This window comes from Sitodiplosis mosellana, unplaced genomic scaffold, assembly GCF_009176505.1.
Source record: "Sitodiplosis mosellana isolate CC-2019 unplaced genomic scaffold, AAFC_SMos_1.0 Smas_scaffold_6191, whole genome shotgun sequence".
NCBI classification, from domain to species: Eukaryota; Metazoa; Arthropoda; class Insecta; order Diptera; family Cecidomyiidae; genus Sitodiplosis; species Sitodiplosis mosellana.
Genome location: NW_022601432.1, coordinates 6,261,155 through 6,280,131, shown reverse-complemented (window position 1 = coordinate 6,280,131; position 18,977 = coordinate 6,261,155). Strand labels below are relative to the sequence as shown.

Here is an 18,977-nt window from a genome sequence, read left to right as displayed (position 1 = left end):
TTAATAATATGTTATTAAGATTGAATCTTAATAACGAGCGATTTTACTCAATTCTTTCAAAACGCTTTATGGAATCTTTAAAGTGAAAGCAGCACATCATTCGTCATGCAAAACTGAACGAATTCAAATTCAAAAAATCTAGATTTTCAAAATGGAATTTTGTTAAAAAATAAGTTTTCTGAAAAAGTCAAATTATCGTAGGAACAGCTATATGATTAACCAATGCTTTCAATTTATTGCGGTTATTTTGAGGACAAAAAATCGACTTAGGACTACGGCTCCAACAATTCACGTCCACACCATTTTACAAGTCTGTAGCAAATGTTTGCAATGATTTGTATCCGATAGAAAAAACAAACTTAAGCCAAACAAAAACTATTAATAAAAACGGTGTGAATGAAAAAAAAGAGAATTCAAAATTACATCGAATAATTTTTGTTGCTTTTCTTTCGTTTCGTAAACTTTACATTTATAAGCAAAAACCAAATTGCGCACATAAATAATATATGCTGTCGAAAACCATTAATCGAACAAGTGAGTTTACACATTAGAAATATGTTTAATCAAGCCAATTTCCGAATAAAAAAAAAACATTTATACTATAAAATTGGATGCCAATGAAAAAAAAAAATCAATCGTTTCCCATATTTCCATGTTTGTATCTAGTTGTTTTTTTTCGTGGAAGAAAATTGGTAATCGGAAGGAAAGTAAGGGAAAAAACGACTATAAATCAAATGCAAACAAACGCATAACTCACATAGAAGTGCATAAAAAGTCGTTGTGCATATCGTGTTGACTCACTCATTATAACAAACAATTTTCTTTAACAAGATCCCAAGGCGATCGTCATTCAACCGATTTTCCGGTATTGAATAAAATGAATATGTTCCAAAAATTCGAACGCGCGCACGCGACGCAACACGTTGGCACTACGATTTTTCTGCAAATCCATTCTCTATAAATACAAAGAAGTTTCAATACTGATTCCGTTTTTAGTTTTCTCTTTCGATGATTAAATTCGTTTTTTTTTCTAGTTTGGTTTGTAAATATTTCAACGCAAAAATAAAGAATAGAGGCGAGAAAAGTGGATTTGGATTTTCAATCGGGCGGCACTTGAAAAGGTGCGCATGATTGAGATGTGCAATAGTCTTTTGTGTACCTAGACTGTATGTTTCGCGTACGGCCAAGCAGATCAACATGACCAGCTGCATATTGCTCCATGACATCCTATATATGAAATATGCCAAATTGAAATTGCCAATTATCAAGTAATTCCATGTTCGATTTCAATTCTGTGTTCAATCACAGTTACAAGCAAAGAATTCGATACCTTAACATCGTATGGTTTCAAGGCCTCCTTAAATTTTCGTCGTGCTACAAAATATTTCATCTGTTTGTTGACATCATCATTGTCGTCGTCATCGTCGTCGTCGTCGAAAAGAATAAACGAAAATGTGTTTCGTTAGCAAACGAATCGAATTCAAAACACTTTGGCACTGTGCGTGTGTGTGTTTGTAGGGAAAGATTTTTTTTCTTAAACCTTTTTCGTAATTTTTTTTTGTTCAACCCTTTGTTGACACCCTTCTTCTTTTACTTTTTTCTAACTAAACTATAGCTTAAGACTTGTGTTGATTATTGAAAAGATTCACTTGTATCTGAATTTAGTCTTCAAAAAAAAGTGGAAATGAAAAAGAACAAATTTACCTTTCTTATAAAACGTATCGCAGTTTTGTGTTGATTTGTCAGTTGAACACAGCGCGGCTCATCATCCTCGTCTGGTTTCGATGAATTTTCCCCAACGTCAGGCAAAGAAAGATAGAAATAGAATAAAATATTGTTATTGCGTTCGATAAGTGCGAGACACACCGCGTGTGGGTGGATTTTCTCGGTGATTTTTAGCATTATTTTTTTTTTGGTTTGTTTATTTATTTATTGCTATTGTTATTATTAAGTGCAACAGCCCTGATATTCCGTTGCATACATTTCTAATCTACTATGCTCCTACACCACACTGCACATACAATCCGAACATCTCAGTGAATACTAATAGGCGTTTTAGTACTGTATAGCGTTTCGTTACTTTAGCAACAAAAATAGATTCAATTGCTTGTTTCAATTCAAAATCGCATCTAGACAAACATATATAAACGTTACTCTATTCATTGTATGCTAGAGTGTTTTATTGCACAAAAATGAGAAACACATCCAAAATGAATCGAAATCAAAACCAAAATTTAAAAAAAAAATATGTCCAAAGTGCAAAAATCATTACAGCTTATTGCTACTAGTGCTTTCAATTAACATATCACTAGATTGTATCAAAATAAAAGAAGGTCGAATATACAATTGTGCATAAAAATCAACATATATCGGCATGCAAAGCTTTTATTTTTTTTTAAATTATTCCATTCAAAATTATGTATCGGTGCTGCTTGAGCGATCTATCAAATTTCCTTAAGGATAACGACCGTACAGGAGAAAAAAAATCCTTGTCGATTATCAAAAAGCCAGAAAAAAAGAGAGAAGTAGTGAGTTGTGTACTTCATTCGAGTGAAAGTGAAGAGAGCAAAGTAAAAGATAAATCTAAATGTGACGAAGAATGGAAAAGACACAATTGGTTTGTTGCCAAAGAGCAAGTCAAATCATATATCAAACCAAACAGATCATCAGGCACGCAACAGTGATTATTATCTAGTGGATTCTGTATTTGAGCCAATTTGTTTTTCTAATGTTATTTCGAAAATCATCGCATCATCTTCGTAGTATGTCTTCTTCGAAAAGTTCAATGGAAAAAAAAAACACCTGAAATGTGTCGATTTGGTTGCGTTGATTCAGTGTCCAAAAAAATAATACACAAAATATCCTCGTTGCCTGGGTCGCACAATACAAAAGGAACCAAGATGTAGCGACAACAAATTATCGAAAATTATGGGAAATAATGTTGACGTGCGTCGTATTGTGCTCCATTCCAAGAAATCACTGAGCCGAAGTTCAATATTCACGAAGCGTACAAAATCATTCAGAAAGCAAACGACACACATACACACCCAACGCAACACACTCTACGACAAAATGCTCCATCGAAGCAAATGTGTGACACATAGGAAGCGAAAGTAAATGTATGAATCGTAATCCAAAATTTATGATTAAAATCATAGGTTACCATTTTTGCAGAGCCATACGAATCATATCGATTCGAGTATGTTATTCTCGTAATTCGAATAAACTGGCAAGAATTGGAACTTGGCGACACGGTATGCCATCGATAAAGGAAGAAAAAAAACACACACACAGTGAAAGCTTCAATTTTAGCTGGGCCAAATCAGTGAAATTGTATTTTGCAATGAAAAAAAGGAAAAAAAAAATTAACGATGAAAACCCGTGTGAAAATTCAACCTATAAATTCGCACACCAACAATACAATTCCAAGCTGTTAAAATCGGCATGGAATTACATTCTAGCATTACAGCATACCTTCCCCCAAACGAAAAAAAATACACTTATCGTTGTTATGTACCAAAATTGCCATTATTATTATTATTTCCGAAGCATTCAGCGTTGGTTTCCACTCATTGCCAAAACTACGTTTCATACTTTGCAAGTATATCCCCCGCTTGATGGATCATGTGGAGCATATGATCGCATTCAAAGTGATAAATTATGGCAGTTAAAACACGTTTCACACACACACACACATATATTCACAACGTTATTACATATCATATTTATATTGTATTTATTTGTATGAGGCCACCAAACGATATATAGTGTGGTATGGCGGTGCAAGCCGAAACAGATATGGTATGACATCAAGTCATTTTCCCAGTTTTAGTTCCAGTATTGTGGTTGCAAAGTGAATGTTGTTATTGTGATTGGTCGACGCATCTGAAAACCCAAATAAATCATGACATACAGTTGTATTCAGTAGACATGAAATGGTATCTCTGACGTGTGCGCGCGTGTGTCTTTGCTTTCTTCTTCTTCTTCTGCTGTTGTTGTTATTGTTGTCTCTCTTTTTTTTCTGCTTTTCATATACAATATTGGTATGTATACGTGTGTATGCAAAGAAAAATGAATGACATAATGGTGATTTTCCGGGCTGGCAATTTTGCAGTTTGAATTCAGTGTATAATACATCGACGAAGTGAGGCGACAGTTTTAATGATCACGAAATCAATTCCGGATTGCGTGTACGCACACATAAAATATGTTCTAAAAAGGGATACAAATAAACAACATCCCCGCTCTCAAAATATTTTCAAAGTATAAGCAAAGCTATATCGCAATGTTCGATGGAAATCGATTTATTGATATAAATAAATGGAGACCAAATACAAGATATTTTCAAACTAAATCTACACATTTCACGCCTTACCATAAGAATGGGCCATTTAATGAACGTAGTACTTCGATACATATTCCGGACAAATTGATGACTTAATTGAATCAAAGCGAATTTGCATCGACAGAACCGGTGCAAAGGGAAACTGAATATCATATAAAAAAAAACTCGAACTTTATCTAACCGGAACCCACACGATTGACAGACATGAGACAAGTGGCTCCCATTCTAATAGGCTTATTTGCTTAGCATTGAACATAAATGGTTTTGCTGTCACATGCATTGGAGTAATTAATTATAATGGCTCACGAAATATGACTTGAAACGAGATTAAATGAATGAAAAAGAAAACAAAATTGGCGCGAATATCCAATCGGAATGTGTAATATAGAGTTCGTGGCCAACACATTTGCTGGCCAAAGCTAATTTGCAAAATAAAAAGCTCATCATCGATTATAGAACTGTCGGATTAGGATTGCCTTTCATTTCCTTTTTCGTTCGAAATTTGAAGTATGAACCCAAGAGAAACGGCCAATATGTTTATACGCTGTCTATCCGCCGAAAATGCACTACAATATATATTCAATTCGGCGTCCAATAAGCGTGAATATATATTGTAGTGTATTTTCGGCGGATAGACAGCGTATAAACATATTGGCCGTTTCTCTTGGGAATAGTCTTCAACGATTTTCATGTTAACAGTCGCTGTTCCAACTTTCAACTTAATCTGAAAGGCAGGTTACTCGGTGTAGAAAAAAGCACTTGCTCAACAACAACAAAGAAAACGAAAAACGAAACAAAAAGAAAACGGTGATCGGGTGTGTTTTAGTGTCAGTTTTGTCAAACACAATATTGCTACAACACGGTGGTGTTCGGATGTGAGGCAATGTACGTGAATACCTGAATGTGTGTTCGTGTGTGTGTGTGTGTGTGTGTGCCTGACAAAAATCAAAATTTAAAAACCACAAAAATGAATAAAAGTCAACTCATCATTGAGAAAAACCGGAAATTAAAGAGCTTACGACGCACAAATAATCAAGCAATTGTTATCGTTTGTGTTTTTTTTTTCTTGTTTGTTCAACCTCGAAAAGTATTTAAAGTGATTTTCATAACTAAACACGGTTGATCCAATATTTCATCGAATTCATTTGAAAACCATTACTGTGAACGTACAATTGAATTGACGATATGGTTGCGTTGCAAGCTCTTTGCTAGAGAGTGGCCAGTGAGTGGGCGAGTGAATGAGTGAGAGAAAAAAAAGGAGAGAGAATATCTTATCTGATATTTACGCACTGTAATTGTAACTGTTCTTCCGCGTTCTTTGCTCAAAATAGTTTATCGATGGCTGTGGCAGCGATGAATAGTGTTTTCGATTAAATATTGGCGTTAATTTTTCGCGTAATTTTTCATTCAATTTACTGTATGTTAGAAGGTATTGCGATTGATTCGATTGTTCATCGGCCATTTCAGCCGCTTCATCGACCGACACGTGCACATCATGCTCATCAAAATCTTCATCAACGATGTTATCAACGACGAATTGTATCTCTTCTGTACCTTTGGCATCCCAAAATGGCAAAACCATTAACATTATATTATTTTTCTAGTTTTGATTTTTTTTTTAAATTTTCTATTGTGGTGGCAAACGATAGTGGAAAGAAGATTGTGTGTTTGTGAGTGTGTTTTCTGTTCTTGGGTTTTTTGCTTCAATTTCAAAACAAAAGCAAAAAAAAAATACTGCGGACATTCTGAATATGATACAAAATGACAGTTAAAAAATAAATCTATAAATGGTCGAGTGTTCGTGTGTTTCAAAACGGTTTGCGTTGTCTCTATGGCTATACTTGAAAAATTCAGAAACAAAAAAGATCTGATAAATGATTAAGATCAGATTTTACGCTGCAGGAGATTTTTTTTCTTTTAAAATTTCTTCTCTTTTGAATACGAACAAACACCCATCAAGCATTCCACTTGTATGTGCTGTGCGTGATTACTTGCGTTTATCGCATTGATACCCTTTTGTCACAAATCGACACCTTCTCCCCCTCAGAATGGACATATTGATGCAGCAAATCACCAATTTGTTGAAAGCTTAAAAAAAGATGGATTTTGCGAATTGATGACCAATGAGTTTCCGGGACCACCGATATTTTGAATGACATGTTGCATTAATATGACCAGTGAGTGGTGATGTGTGTGTGTGTGTGCTGCGCCAAATCAACAATGAACATGTCTGCCGCTTGAAATGGATGTACGACCGAATCCAATATATACATATATGTATATAGGTATGCGGTTGTTGTTTTTTTTTGTTTGGTGGGTGCTTTCAGCTTTTGTTTTGATTTCGCATTTGTATTTATTTTTGGTTTTGTTTTTCATTTTTGCCATTCATCAACATGCCATTCGAGTCTTGGATTGTTCGGGATAAGTATGGGGAACTAACGTGATATATGCAGACTGGCATCCTCCATTTTTTGATCGTCAGTTTCGTCAGTTGCATCGGTTTGTGTTGGCTCCTGCACTTGAATCCATTGATGGTACAACATTATCGGTAAGGCTGTCGTTTCGCCAATTTTCAAGAGAGCCGGTTTTGAATAGGCAGTGGCGACAGCGGCGTTAGCATTGGCCGATGGATGGCTCGAATGACGACAAAATTGCCCGTGCACCGCTGTTGTTGCCGATTTTAAAAAACTAAACTTTGACTCACAATTGTTTATTGCAATTGAATCGACTAGAAAATGCAGAGTTTGGAAGTAGTTTCGCATTGTGAAAAAAAAGAAGCAAAATTATTTTTAAAAAAATCATCGACTTATATTCGGCTATTTAAACGGATTTAGTTTTTGTTGATGTTGGTTATTGTTAGAAAATTGGTGTGAAGAGTTTGGCTTTTTAGTGGGAACATCTGATCACATTGTTACGGTTGGAGCGAAAAACATGATGATGATGATGATGATGGTATTGTTCTCAGTATATTTTTTTTTGGTAGAATGCATAAATCAAATGGAAAATGATTTGCTGGTGTTGTCTGAGAGCAGACGAGGAGAAATAGTGAGAGAGAGTGTGGGTAAATGTAAAACAGATGAATGTGTGTGGTTGTGCGCAGAACATAGAGAGAGAGAGAGCGAAAGAGGTCAAAAGAGAGATGAATGCCGATTGTGTAATTGCCGGAAAAAGATGTGCCAACAATATATATGGTGTAAACGTGGTGGATATGGATATCTATGAATTGCTGGTATCAGTATGATTGCTTGTGCTCGACCAACTGTGCCCGTTATTGCTCTTTGTCGAAAACATTCGGTGGCTTGTCAAAAACGGTAGCAGCAACGGGCGATGATCTGCTTGCGGTGGAGCACAAATGAACAATCTTGTGTATGCGGAGTGGGTAGGTGGAAAAACAAGAGAGTGAGGTAAAATGGGAAAACGTGTACTAATGAAGCTTGTAAAGGGAATATCACCTACAATATATGTATCCCCTTCCAGTTTTATTGCATGCGCACGCAATAATAAAATGAGCTTTAATTTTTATGCTTTTGGTACGGTTGACTCTTTATTATTAAGTCATTTCGAACGCACATTTTCGATTTAATGAGAGTGACAGTGAGACGACGAGAGAAGGAGTGAAAATGTATAAGATTTAATTATATTGAAATAAAGAAAAAAAGTGCCATGATCAGCGTTATGCGTAGAAATGATTTGGTCTGTGTATTGATAGCACACGCACAAACCAGAATACAAAACAACGGAGACGAGGAGGGATGGAGGAAGAGAGACACAGAGAGTTAGAGTGAAAGAAAGAAAGAGAGAGGAAAGGCAGCGACATAAAACAGCGAACATAGTAGAACGATACGATAAACGATGTGAACCTAAGTGTTCATTCCAATGGGCTACGGACACATTAGACGGTACAAGAGAATCTTGCAAACTGGACGTTTACACGTTTCAAATATACACACAGGACATAAGACATAAGACATTAGACATATGGCACCTTGGGTATACTGACACTGAATGGAATTCTAATACATACGATGACACGTGAAATACCATGTCACTGCATAGATATTTCATTTTCTCCGTCCGAATGCATGAATTACTCGGAAATCGGGGCAAGTAGAATGGACGACGAATCACACACATTTACACAAAATTAAAATGGAACACTACCGATGATCTATCAACTAAAGTTTCAACGGCTACGTTCATATTCTGTAAACTAATTTAAATCGTGATTGGTTTTTTTTTCATGTCTAAATTGTTGACCTGGCTCAACTACTTACGAACTCATTTCAATTTTTTAAATTGAAATATCATAACTGAAAGTCACCACCATTACGGCTGAGAATCGTTGTGAAATTTACGGTTTGCAATTCAAAATGTTTGTGAAATTTTATGTAGAAATATACACGATGCCCAATCCGGAGGGTAGCAACATGATTTGGAGTAAAATGTCTGTCACAACAATATCATTGGCAGCCTTCAAAAAAAAATGTGATCAAAATCTAAAGTGACAGTCAAATTTCCAGTTTGGATTCTTTCGGTTTGATTCTGCATTTGATTGACATTGTTGCCATTTGGTGATAAACGATCGATCGTACGTTAAATTGAGATTTTACGAGTTCATGTGGAATTGTATTTCGATTTGTTTTTTTTCCGCCAAATATCAATGTTGAATCTTCGCATTTTATATGCATATAATTTTCAATTGAAAATATCATCAAAACGCATAATTTCCGTAATTCTTGTACAATATTCGCATTTAATATTGCGTACTTTTAACGCTGCCAACCGAAATTCAGCCGCGTCTCCTCCTTTTTATGATCGCATAATAATAATAAAAACGCCGAAGAAGCGAACAACAAAAAGTATAACATCCGTCCGTGCATTTGCCTATCTCCATTCGCCATACATGTTGGCATCGTCATTACACATCCATCTCAAATAAATTAATGGCTGACTAATCTCCGATTTAATTTCATGGCATCGATTTTTTACGTTTGAATCACGCCACTCACTCAAACACACACAAACACACGCGCTCGCTCTAGTAAAATGAAGTGTTACAATTTTACCGTATCGCTCGAAGTACATCTGGTTTATGGTTCCACATTTTGGTCATTTGGTTTGCAATGAAAATTGGTTGTTTTCTCTTACTCGGTACACAAATTGGCAGAACGCAAATCGGAGGGACGATGCATTTGGTAATAAATGTTGATTTCAACATTTTTGTCCACTTCTTGAAATTGGATGCTATTCTTGTTCATTTGAGTGACGGATTTTGATATGGTTTATTTTTAATTTCCACGTGGTGCATTGAGTCAGTACTTGCCTTGTGCTATTATTATTTGTGTTGATAGCATTTTAGTTTAGGAATACAATTCGCTTGCGTGTTCCTAATTATCGGTATGTTTGATTCGTTTCTTTTTCAATTTTTTTTGTTTTGTTTACTTCAAATATATAAATGATTTGTGAAAAGAAACGAAAAGGTGGTGCTAAATTTGGAATTATTTCGTACAACCATTTATCGAACAAACAATTTCAAATTAGATTAAACACATTTTTTTTCGTGTGTTCGTTTCGTTTTTGGGTTTTGTTTTTGTTTACATGTGGATTTTGCGACTTAATTCATCTATATAAATACAATTTTCACAAATTTTCAAAACATTGTTTACGATAATGAAATGGTATCATAAATGAAATAAATACACACGGATCAAATATTTTACGGGGTAGAGACCGGAATAGAGAAACAGAAGTGAGAACGAAAAGGGGTTCCATGTGAGTTGAAGACAAAATACGTACGAATAAAAAACAAAACGAAACAAAGAAAACAAACGAATCACGACGATCGATGAAGGTTACAAATCACATTCTAAATCAAAATCAAAAACTTCAATTGGAACAAAAATTACTAACTACGAGACAACAATGATTGCGATAGAAACAAGCAAGTTTTAAACGAAATGGAGGTTATTTCATTTACAAAGACAAATGCATAAACAAAACACACACACGGTTAATTGAATACCAGATATAGAATCGTTTTCGATTTGTGTGGTTTTTTTTTGGATTGAAACGAATTGGAAAATGAAAATTAGTATTAAAAGTCGTTCAAAAAGTCGCTGGCATTCCAAGCAGACAATAAATAGAGTGGGAGTAATAGATAGAGAATCGGCATCTTGGAATTTGAAATAAATTAAATCAAATGAAAGCACATGAAGGAGAAATCGAATTATAAGTTTAAAATGTAAATGTTGCCAGTCTTATAAGGCTTGAGATCGTTTCGTTGTTCCGAAACTAAGTTAGTAACTTGATATTCCAAATACTTTATAATGGTTGCAAGAAGTCAAGCACTGTTTTAAGAAGAAACATTTTAATTGCATATTTTACACAACTCCAATTCAAACTTATTATTTAGTGTTTTTGTTTTTGGTTTCATTTCATTTTCACCACACACCAAAGTGAGAGAGAGAGAGAGAGAAATGAATGGCCTTAAAACAGTTCTTGGTTTTATTATACAATGTGATAAGGAAAAATCAATCAAAAAAATCATACCATCGGAATTGCGCTTCGATATCGCTGTGTCAGCAACAGAGTCCTCACTTAAACTCGGATTCATGGGTCGACCGTTATTTGTAACTTCTGAAAAGAGCAATGCGCACGAGAGCAAAATACAAACAGAAAATGTATGAGTAAATAAATGTTAAACATCGATGAGCGAGCAGATTCATGAATAGCCAAGTTTTTTTTTTATTTTGCATCTTACCTAAATTTTCTGCGGAAGCATTCATTTCAGCCATGGTTCGTTGCGGCATTCGTCCTCGTCCCGATGCAGTCGGTGGCTTCGAATTGCCGGCTGGCGAATGTAACGATTGACTCTTATGCCTTCGTATGGTTGGTAGCCTTGCCACGAACGATGCGTTGTGCTTAAAACTAGAAGATGCACGTCTAATCAACGATTTTCGACTTGTTCAAGAACTTAAAGCATTGGTTTTCATTGTGTATTTTGATTTTGTTTAAAAAAAAATGGTTTTGTTTGTCTTTTTTTTTTTGAACGAACAAAAAGTGTGTTCTAATTTGTTTGAATGCATGTGTTTAGTGTGTACATGAGCGCATTTGTGGTTTTCTGCGCGTTAAAATAAAAGAAAAAAACAAAATCTCGTGACATTATTAATGATGTATGTGAATGTGTTTGGTGTAATGTATGTGAGTTTGTGTTTATAACGGCAGCTGAACTCAATAATTTTTGCACAATTGAAATGAAAATTCGAAAAAACAATAATCGAAATGAAAATAAAATTCATTTAAAATTATGCAAAAAAAATAAACATAGAAGAAGATAAAATAATTCTCTTTAAATTACTCCGATATGTGAAATATTCCTTCAGTTCATATCGTTGTTCAACCGGGAAATGGATTTTTTTCTCCGAGGTTATTGCCTCGTCGAAGCATTTTTGCAAGGATGGGTGGGTGGGGTGTATACATATAATTTCAATGGGCTGAACAAATCGACATAACAACAACAGAAAATATTGAGAAAAAAAAGACCAAAAAACCCAAGCTGGGCAAAATCAAAATACGGAATCAATGGCATGAAATGAATTTCATTTTGAATGATATGGAATTATAACATGTTCGTTCAAATGTATATATCATATAATATATGTATTTGGGGTGCATATCGGTCGTGAGGTATTTTCACTAAACGACATTCACGCAGGCATCCTTGTGTAAAAATATTCAACGTTTTGCTGCGTTTTTTTTTCCAACAATTGAAAAATTTATTTATCATAAACAAATAAGTTGTTCACGAATTTAATTTTAAGTAGTTGGATTCGTTAATATTTTTGCACAAGGGTTAAATGTTATGGTAATAAAATTTGTTCTATATCTAACGCTAAATGCATTTTAATTTTATTTTCAAAGAATGTGTAAATACCACTTCTAAATGAAATCTTTTAAAATCTAGCCAAAATTTTGTGACATAAATCAGCTTAATGATTTTGTATTTATGTACAACGCTTTTTATTTGTAAGTAAGAACTTCAAATGTTAGTATAAATACATCTAACTAACGATAACGAACTAAGAAATTAAATCGAATGTCATCTACTGTATTCGGCGAAGTAAAAGCATCAAGTTATTCTTAAGAAAATGTGCATGGGTGATTAGAAGCGATTTGTAGATTTTCCAATTGCTTTGAAACCTAATTACCTACTAATATATTATATAAAACGGCTTTGAAGGCCAACCACTCAAATTAATTCATTCACTCGGCTAATTTTAATTGAAGCGATTTGATTGATTGTGGCGGTGCAAAGCGGATTTTTGATTAGACATAAGTGAGAAAATTGCTCTCCGTATCAAAATAATCCACAAACGAATTCGAATTGCTCAACAGATATTTGGATTAAAAAACAATGTATAATTTCTACGAGTTAATGTGTCAGGTACATACAGACCGTGCAAAATGTTTGACATTTGCTCAAAATGTTTCCGTTCATATAGAAAGATAAATAAACCATTTTGGATACTTATGGCATGGATTTTTTTTATGGGAACATTGCCGAAAATGACGACGAATAATAAATTCTCAATGAGTTTGCACATTGTTCGAAAATTTGATTTGGATGGAACATGCTATCAAACACACATATATATGGTTGGGGTGTATCAAAAAACTCTTTTTTTTAAACTCATGCCCATTGAATGCAAATTTCATTATTTTGACGCGTACTCAGAAGGTGAGAGAGCGAGAGAGAGAGAGAGAGAGAGAGAGATTTAAAAAAACAACAGTATCATAAATCTAATTTTAGATTGAATTTACATTGCAAATAAGAAGTTACAAAGGATTTGCCGGCTGAATCAGACATTTCCAAATGAGAAAAATCAAAACACTTTGGTACGATGAAAACTTTATTCACGTTTGGCGAAGAAGTATTACGCAGCGTTTGTACGAGACAGAAATTTTCATTATGTGTTTAATTGTGTGTTTCTTTTTGTGTGTATGGATGTAGATTAGTGATTCAAGTAATGTGTCGTATACATTGTACATATATATCAAATGAAACCAGACAATCAAACCAAACATAAACGAAATAAAACCAAAAATAAAACGGTCAAATCAAGATCGCTTAATAAACGAAGAAAAACGACACGCAGCACTCTAGGCGAGAGACACTCAAAACAGTCATCGTACATATATTGAGCGGGCACTATCGATGCGTTCATTTGTGTGAGCGCGATTGTGTAAACGACAATGTTCGTGTTGAATATGTGTAAAATGACAGCTTCGAGCATTCCACGCGTAGAGGCGTTCTGGCGTCTTACGTCAAATCTTCCCCATGTATTTGTATACGAAGAAAGCGACCTTGGTCAAATCAAACAAATCAACCGACTACAGCTTAATTACGCATTAAGTACGTATACATATAAAATTGCTAGCTAATTTGATCGCACGATTACTAATTGTTGTTCGAAATATGGTTTTGTAATAATTTTGCTAAAGTATGCGACTCACGTTACGACACATCTCACGCGCTCTCTCGCACGCGCGCGTCAAAACAAATGCTATGGACTAACATGTAATACACTACATTTGCATACAATCACCATGGATTACTAAATAGTAATCTTTTAAAATTTTCGATTCGATGAAAACAAATCATCCAATTGACATCAGCAGCCACTTCATATTTTCCAACCAATTTCAGATGTTTTTTTGAGTTTGAAGCGAAAAAATTAAAATTCCCTGAATCTCTCGTTTGTGCCTGCATATATATATACTCTGGCATATTCAACATTTTCGTGATCAACAAATTGTTGATGTTATTATTGTTGTTGTTACAATTTAATTGAAGCATATCCTACAATAATCTCGGCGTATTTTTTTTTCTTTAAACATTTGGATTTTGTTTTCCGAGAGAGAAGAGTTCATTTCAAAAAGCGACGCACGACGCGCGATTGTAATCGGATCACTTTTTATCCATCATCGACAGTATGGGAAAGTTAGTTTTGAGGAAATAAAAAATATAAGCTTTATTTTTCGAAATCGATAAAAAAAGCTTGCAACAGAAAAAACCGAAATGAACTTCACTGGAAAACTGTTTTCATACTTTGTTTGTATGTTTTTTGGGCATTTGGATTTAAAACAATGTGGTACTATTGTTTGGTGTGTGATAGATAAAGAGAGAGGGGGAGATAGACACACAGAGAGAAAATGTTTGAATACCACATGTAAGAGGATCAGCAAAAATATTTGTTTTTTTTTTGCGATTCGTCGTTTTTTTTCCACGTTTTTAGTTCTTTATGTTCAGACCAGATGACTGAAAAATCGAATTTTAGATTATAATTCGACGAAACCGAAATTGACGGAAAAAAACACATAAAATGAAACGAAAAAAAAGCAATTGGACTGCTTGGTCTCAACTACGGTTAGACTACACACGTAAGGATGACATATAACCGACATCTAAGTTTTTTACACATCAAAGCCGTATGCTGACCACAATATTTGGATGTTGGGTGAATGACAGTGCGCTCATTGATGGCATTTGGGTTGCAACTCTATCATCAAAACTATTTTCAACGTTAGACTCTGTACGGTCTCAACGTACATATCTCTATTGATTTGCATTCTTAAAGAATCTCAAGGTCACATACCCCAAAAACACAGCGAATTCAATGAGCGAACTTTTGTCGTGCACTAGATAATTTTTGTTGTTGACTTTGCTTTTGTTTATTGTGGTGATTGCGACACAGTTTCCAAATAGCATACACAACACACACAAACAAAATGATCAACACACGTGTTACACTCATGTTTATTATAAGCTTGAACATCAACAGAACAAATTTTTTGATGGGACTGGAAACAATGATGGAAATTGATTGATTGATTTTCGTTTTGTTTGACAATCTAGATAAACTCGGAATATGTGTGAATTTGTGTGTGTGAGAGAGAAAGACATAAGAAATGGTGAGGGATGCACACTGATTACTTATTACGGCAAATGGATATTGTTTTGGTTGTTGTTGAAGATGTTTTGTGTTAATTTGGGGAGAAAACTTACATAGCGCTTGTGCTGGCTGTCAACTCTTTTGGTGGTTCCAATTTCGAGCTTAATGACATAATACATTGATTCGATCACATTTATTTATATTGAATAAAATAATTAATTGGAGGAAAAAAAAACGTTTGTATATTAGACCAAGAGCCCACCGTACAAACAACTTTTTTCTTGTGCACTGCAGAAATTCATAAAATTAACATCTTCCCACAATATTCTAACAGAAATGAACCACTTTTTTCAATGAAATTGGGCGGATCGCTTTATTCGCGGCTTTATTCGCGCTACGTGAAAAAGTATACTTTTTTCGCACCAGTATCGCAGAAATTTGTACTAAATCTTCATTCGGATCTAACTAACTTATAAATAAAATATCTGCACCGAAAAGTGTAAATCTTTTAATTCTATTTTTTAAGCAAACCGCTCACTTTTCGGTGCAGATATTTTATTTATAAGTTAGTTAGATCCGAATGAAGATTTAATACAAATTTCTGCGATACTGGTGCGAAAAAAGTATACTTTTTCACGTAGCGCTACGATAAAGCGATCCGCCCAATTTCATTGAAAAAAGTGGTTCATTTCTGTTAGAATATTGTGGGAAGATGTTAATTTTATGAATTTCTGCAGTGCACAAGAAAAAAAGTTGTTTGTACGGTGGGCTCTTGGTCTATATTTAAAGATAAAACAAAAGACGAGTCTAACAAAAAAAAAAACAGAAATAAGATGGGAAAATTGACTACAAGATTTTGGTTGTTATTAAAAGCGGCATACAAACAAAATTTGGATAATTTGAATTGTTGGACAAAAAAATTCATGCTATTATCATTGGCATTGCATTTTTGTTGTTGTTGTGATTGTTGTTTTGGGTTTGTCGCAATTCAAATGTGTCGGTTTTTTTCAAATTTCATTTCAAAAGAAAGCAAACCATTAGAACAAATCAGGTTACGTTGGGGTTGATAATTGGTTTGGTGCATTGAATGCGTTTAAAAAAAAAGAACAAACTCAAATGCGGGACCAATCTGAGTATTTTGTTTGTTTGTTGCAGACGATTTCGTGCACATTCACATTAAATTTTGATTGCGGGCAGGGATTTTTTTCGGATTCCATCATTGCACGGGTAGATTCAGACATTTGATGCAAACGATTTCACAATTATAGTATACATGGCTTACAAGTCGAATTTTATCCGATTTTATGTTTATTTTGTTTTGTTTTTATTTCACGTCACAAAAACATTGCATAATCAAAAATAGAACAGAAAACAGAACGAACAGTATCTGAATAAGATAAATCTTGCAAAGCCACACTTAAAACAAGATTTAAACTTAAGATATATATAGATATATGTATCACACAGTAATCACGACATTGATCGACAAAAATCAGATTTATTATGTTTTATTTCCTGATCATATGAGTCTCATGAGTACACGGACAACGACATCAGCCTGTGATTTAAAACGAATCATTTCGATTTCATGTAGTCATGTAGTTTTTTTTTTCCAGACACCTTGCTAACTCGCTTCCTATTCCTTGGAAATTAAATGCCTACAATATTGAACGATACATCGTTTAATCCTATGACCTTAACCATTATATAATACAATAGAATAACGTAGACGTCCCTGTGGTTTTCATGTGTGGTGCAATTAAAATGTACTTTTTGTTTTGTCTGGTGTATGAAATTAAAATGGAAATTTGAACTCTTTTATTATCGAATTTTTGATGAACGGAACGGAACGAAATGGTTTAATTAACCAATAAAATTGTTTTCAAAAAACCGAGGAAATCGAACGAAATAAAAAAAAATAGAATTAAAATTGATAAGCCAATTTGAATTCCAATGAAAATAAAAATAAAAAGTTGTGTGCTAATGTGCTTTGTTTGGTTCTTAGTGTAACTGTGTGATTCCTACGAGAAACTTGATAGGATTTTGATGACAAAGTGTTTTTGTTGAGCGACGATGGCGGTAACGGCAAACAGAGAGATTCAGATACCGATAAACATGGACAATCTGAAGGTCAATCCAGGTTCAGTAATCACAATCGACACCATAAATTCCGCGATTCCATAACACAATGGAAGACAGTAGCAAACAGAGTGCATCCAATCGAATAACAATTGAAAATGAATTTATCCGTAGATATTTTTTTTGTGTTCAACGTGGACGTAGTCGATTTGTGTTGTCGAATTTTTGACATACTGTTTTCAATCATCGTAATTCTCTTCGCTATTACTTTTCATTCGTTTTAAAATATTTTGATTCGATTTGTACATAAATTCACTTTGACTTGAATATACACATAGATGTGGTGCCTGGTGCTAGATAAACGCTACGAACAGATTCTATGAAAAGATACATATGATACAAAGTACAATTTGATCGACACAAATTGTCGAAACAACTTCGAAATATATATACGGTAACTGTCAAATATGTCACAGTGACTAATTGAATTTTAATTGGGCTTGGATGTGCTGTCAAAGACCACATTTCCACTGTGGAATAGCTAACAATGTACCGTGTTTCACACAGAATACAAAATAAATGATGAACGAGAAGAAGAAAAAGATGAAAATAAAAGGGAAAAACGAACGTATTTACAAGGGATTAATCCATTCGAAATTGATCATTGAACGGTGTTGTGTGATTGATTGAGTGTGTGTGTGTATTTTTTTTCTATTGAATTGTGAAATGAATCGAAACGAATTGGGAAATGAAAGAAAGGTTTTTTTTTCTTTGACGAGGCAAGGGGAGGATATGGTTTAAATCAAGATGAGATGGGACAAGCTTCAAAAGAGGCTAAGATTAAAAATGCATAACACTAACATTTCATTTCGAGGACGAATAGAGATGCTTATGGAAATTTACGATTTGGTTTACGCATGTCTCTTATTATTTTGAATGTTAAACTTGCATTCAAAAATGGCTGTTGAAATACAAGTGGATTGCATGATTCTATGAGCGGGAGCGGTCGGTTAGGATCATGGATGTTTGTAAACGTTTTTACATTTTGAACAAAGAGCGAAAGGAGCAGAAAAACGAGTGGAGTCATTCCAGATCGTTCGCATCATTTGAAAATTCAATAGAAGCAGACATACAGTTTGATTTGAATGAATGCAAATGAACGACTCAGAACTGAATCATCGAGTAAAGAAAAAGAGAGTTACCTCAATAAAAGACAGAAATAAAAATGCGATGAAAATGAAGTTGAAACAGAAAAACAAAACTAAACCAAACTAATAAAAAACCAAAGAAAGTGAAAGAGAGAGAGATACGGATAGAGTCGTTAAGATTTGAAAGAGAGACAGACAGAGAAAGACACACACACATAACAAATAAAAATAGTGACAGACCGTAGTAATGGAAGGGAAAATAAAAAGCCTGAATGTAAAGAACACCAACCTTTCTGATGCGCTTGGATAACGCCGCGCTAACAGGTAAATCTTTTGCCCCCGAAAGCTTAACGTCGTTTATGCGAGCATTTTACATATAAGTAGCGAATACGAAAATAATCAAAGTGTTTAGATTGTTGTTGTTTTGTTGTTGGTGAAAATTGAATATTTGTT

General features: G+C 34.3%; 1 protein-coding gene across 4 annotated transcripts in view; it reads right to left on the bottom strand.

The window, feature by feature from the left end:
* Nucleotides 1-18,977, bottom strand: part of LOC129576966 (potassium voltage-gated channel subfamily KQT member 4) — a 197,050-nt gene that overhangs the window by 19,371 nt on the left and 158,702 nt on the right. For 3 of the 4 annotated variants that reach the window (XM_055463216.1, XM_055463217.1, XM_055463218.1), the window contains exons 11-17: nt 18,814-18,870; nt 11,106-11,287; nt 10,895-10,981; nt 6,786-7,073; nt 1,705-1,775; nt 1,331-1,390; nt 1,160-1,227 (exon numbers count right to left, since the gene is read on the bottom strand). In XM_055463216.1, coding sequence (XP_055319191.1) covers nt 1,160-1,227; nt 1,331-1,390; nt 1,705-1,775; nt 6,786-7,073; nt 10,895-10,981; nt 11,106-11,287; nt 18,814-18,870 — 813 coding nt within the window. The remainder of the gene's footprint in view (nt 1-1,159; nt 1,228-1,330; nt 1,391-1,704; nt 1,776-6,785; nt 7,074-10,894; nt 10,982-11,105; nt 11,288-18,813; nt 18,871-18,977) is intronic. The other variant, XM_055463214.1, reaches the window with a different exon arrangement.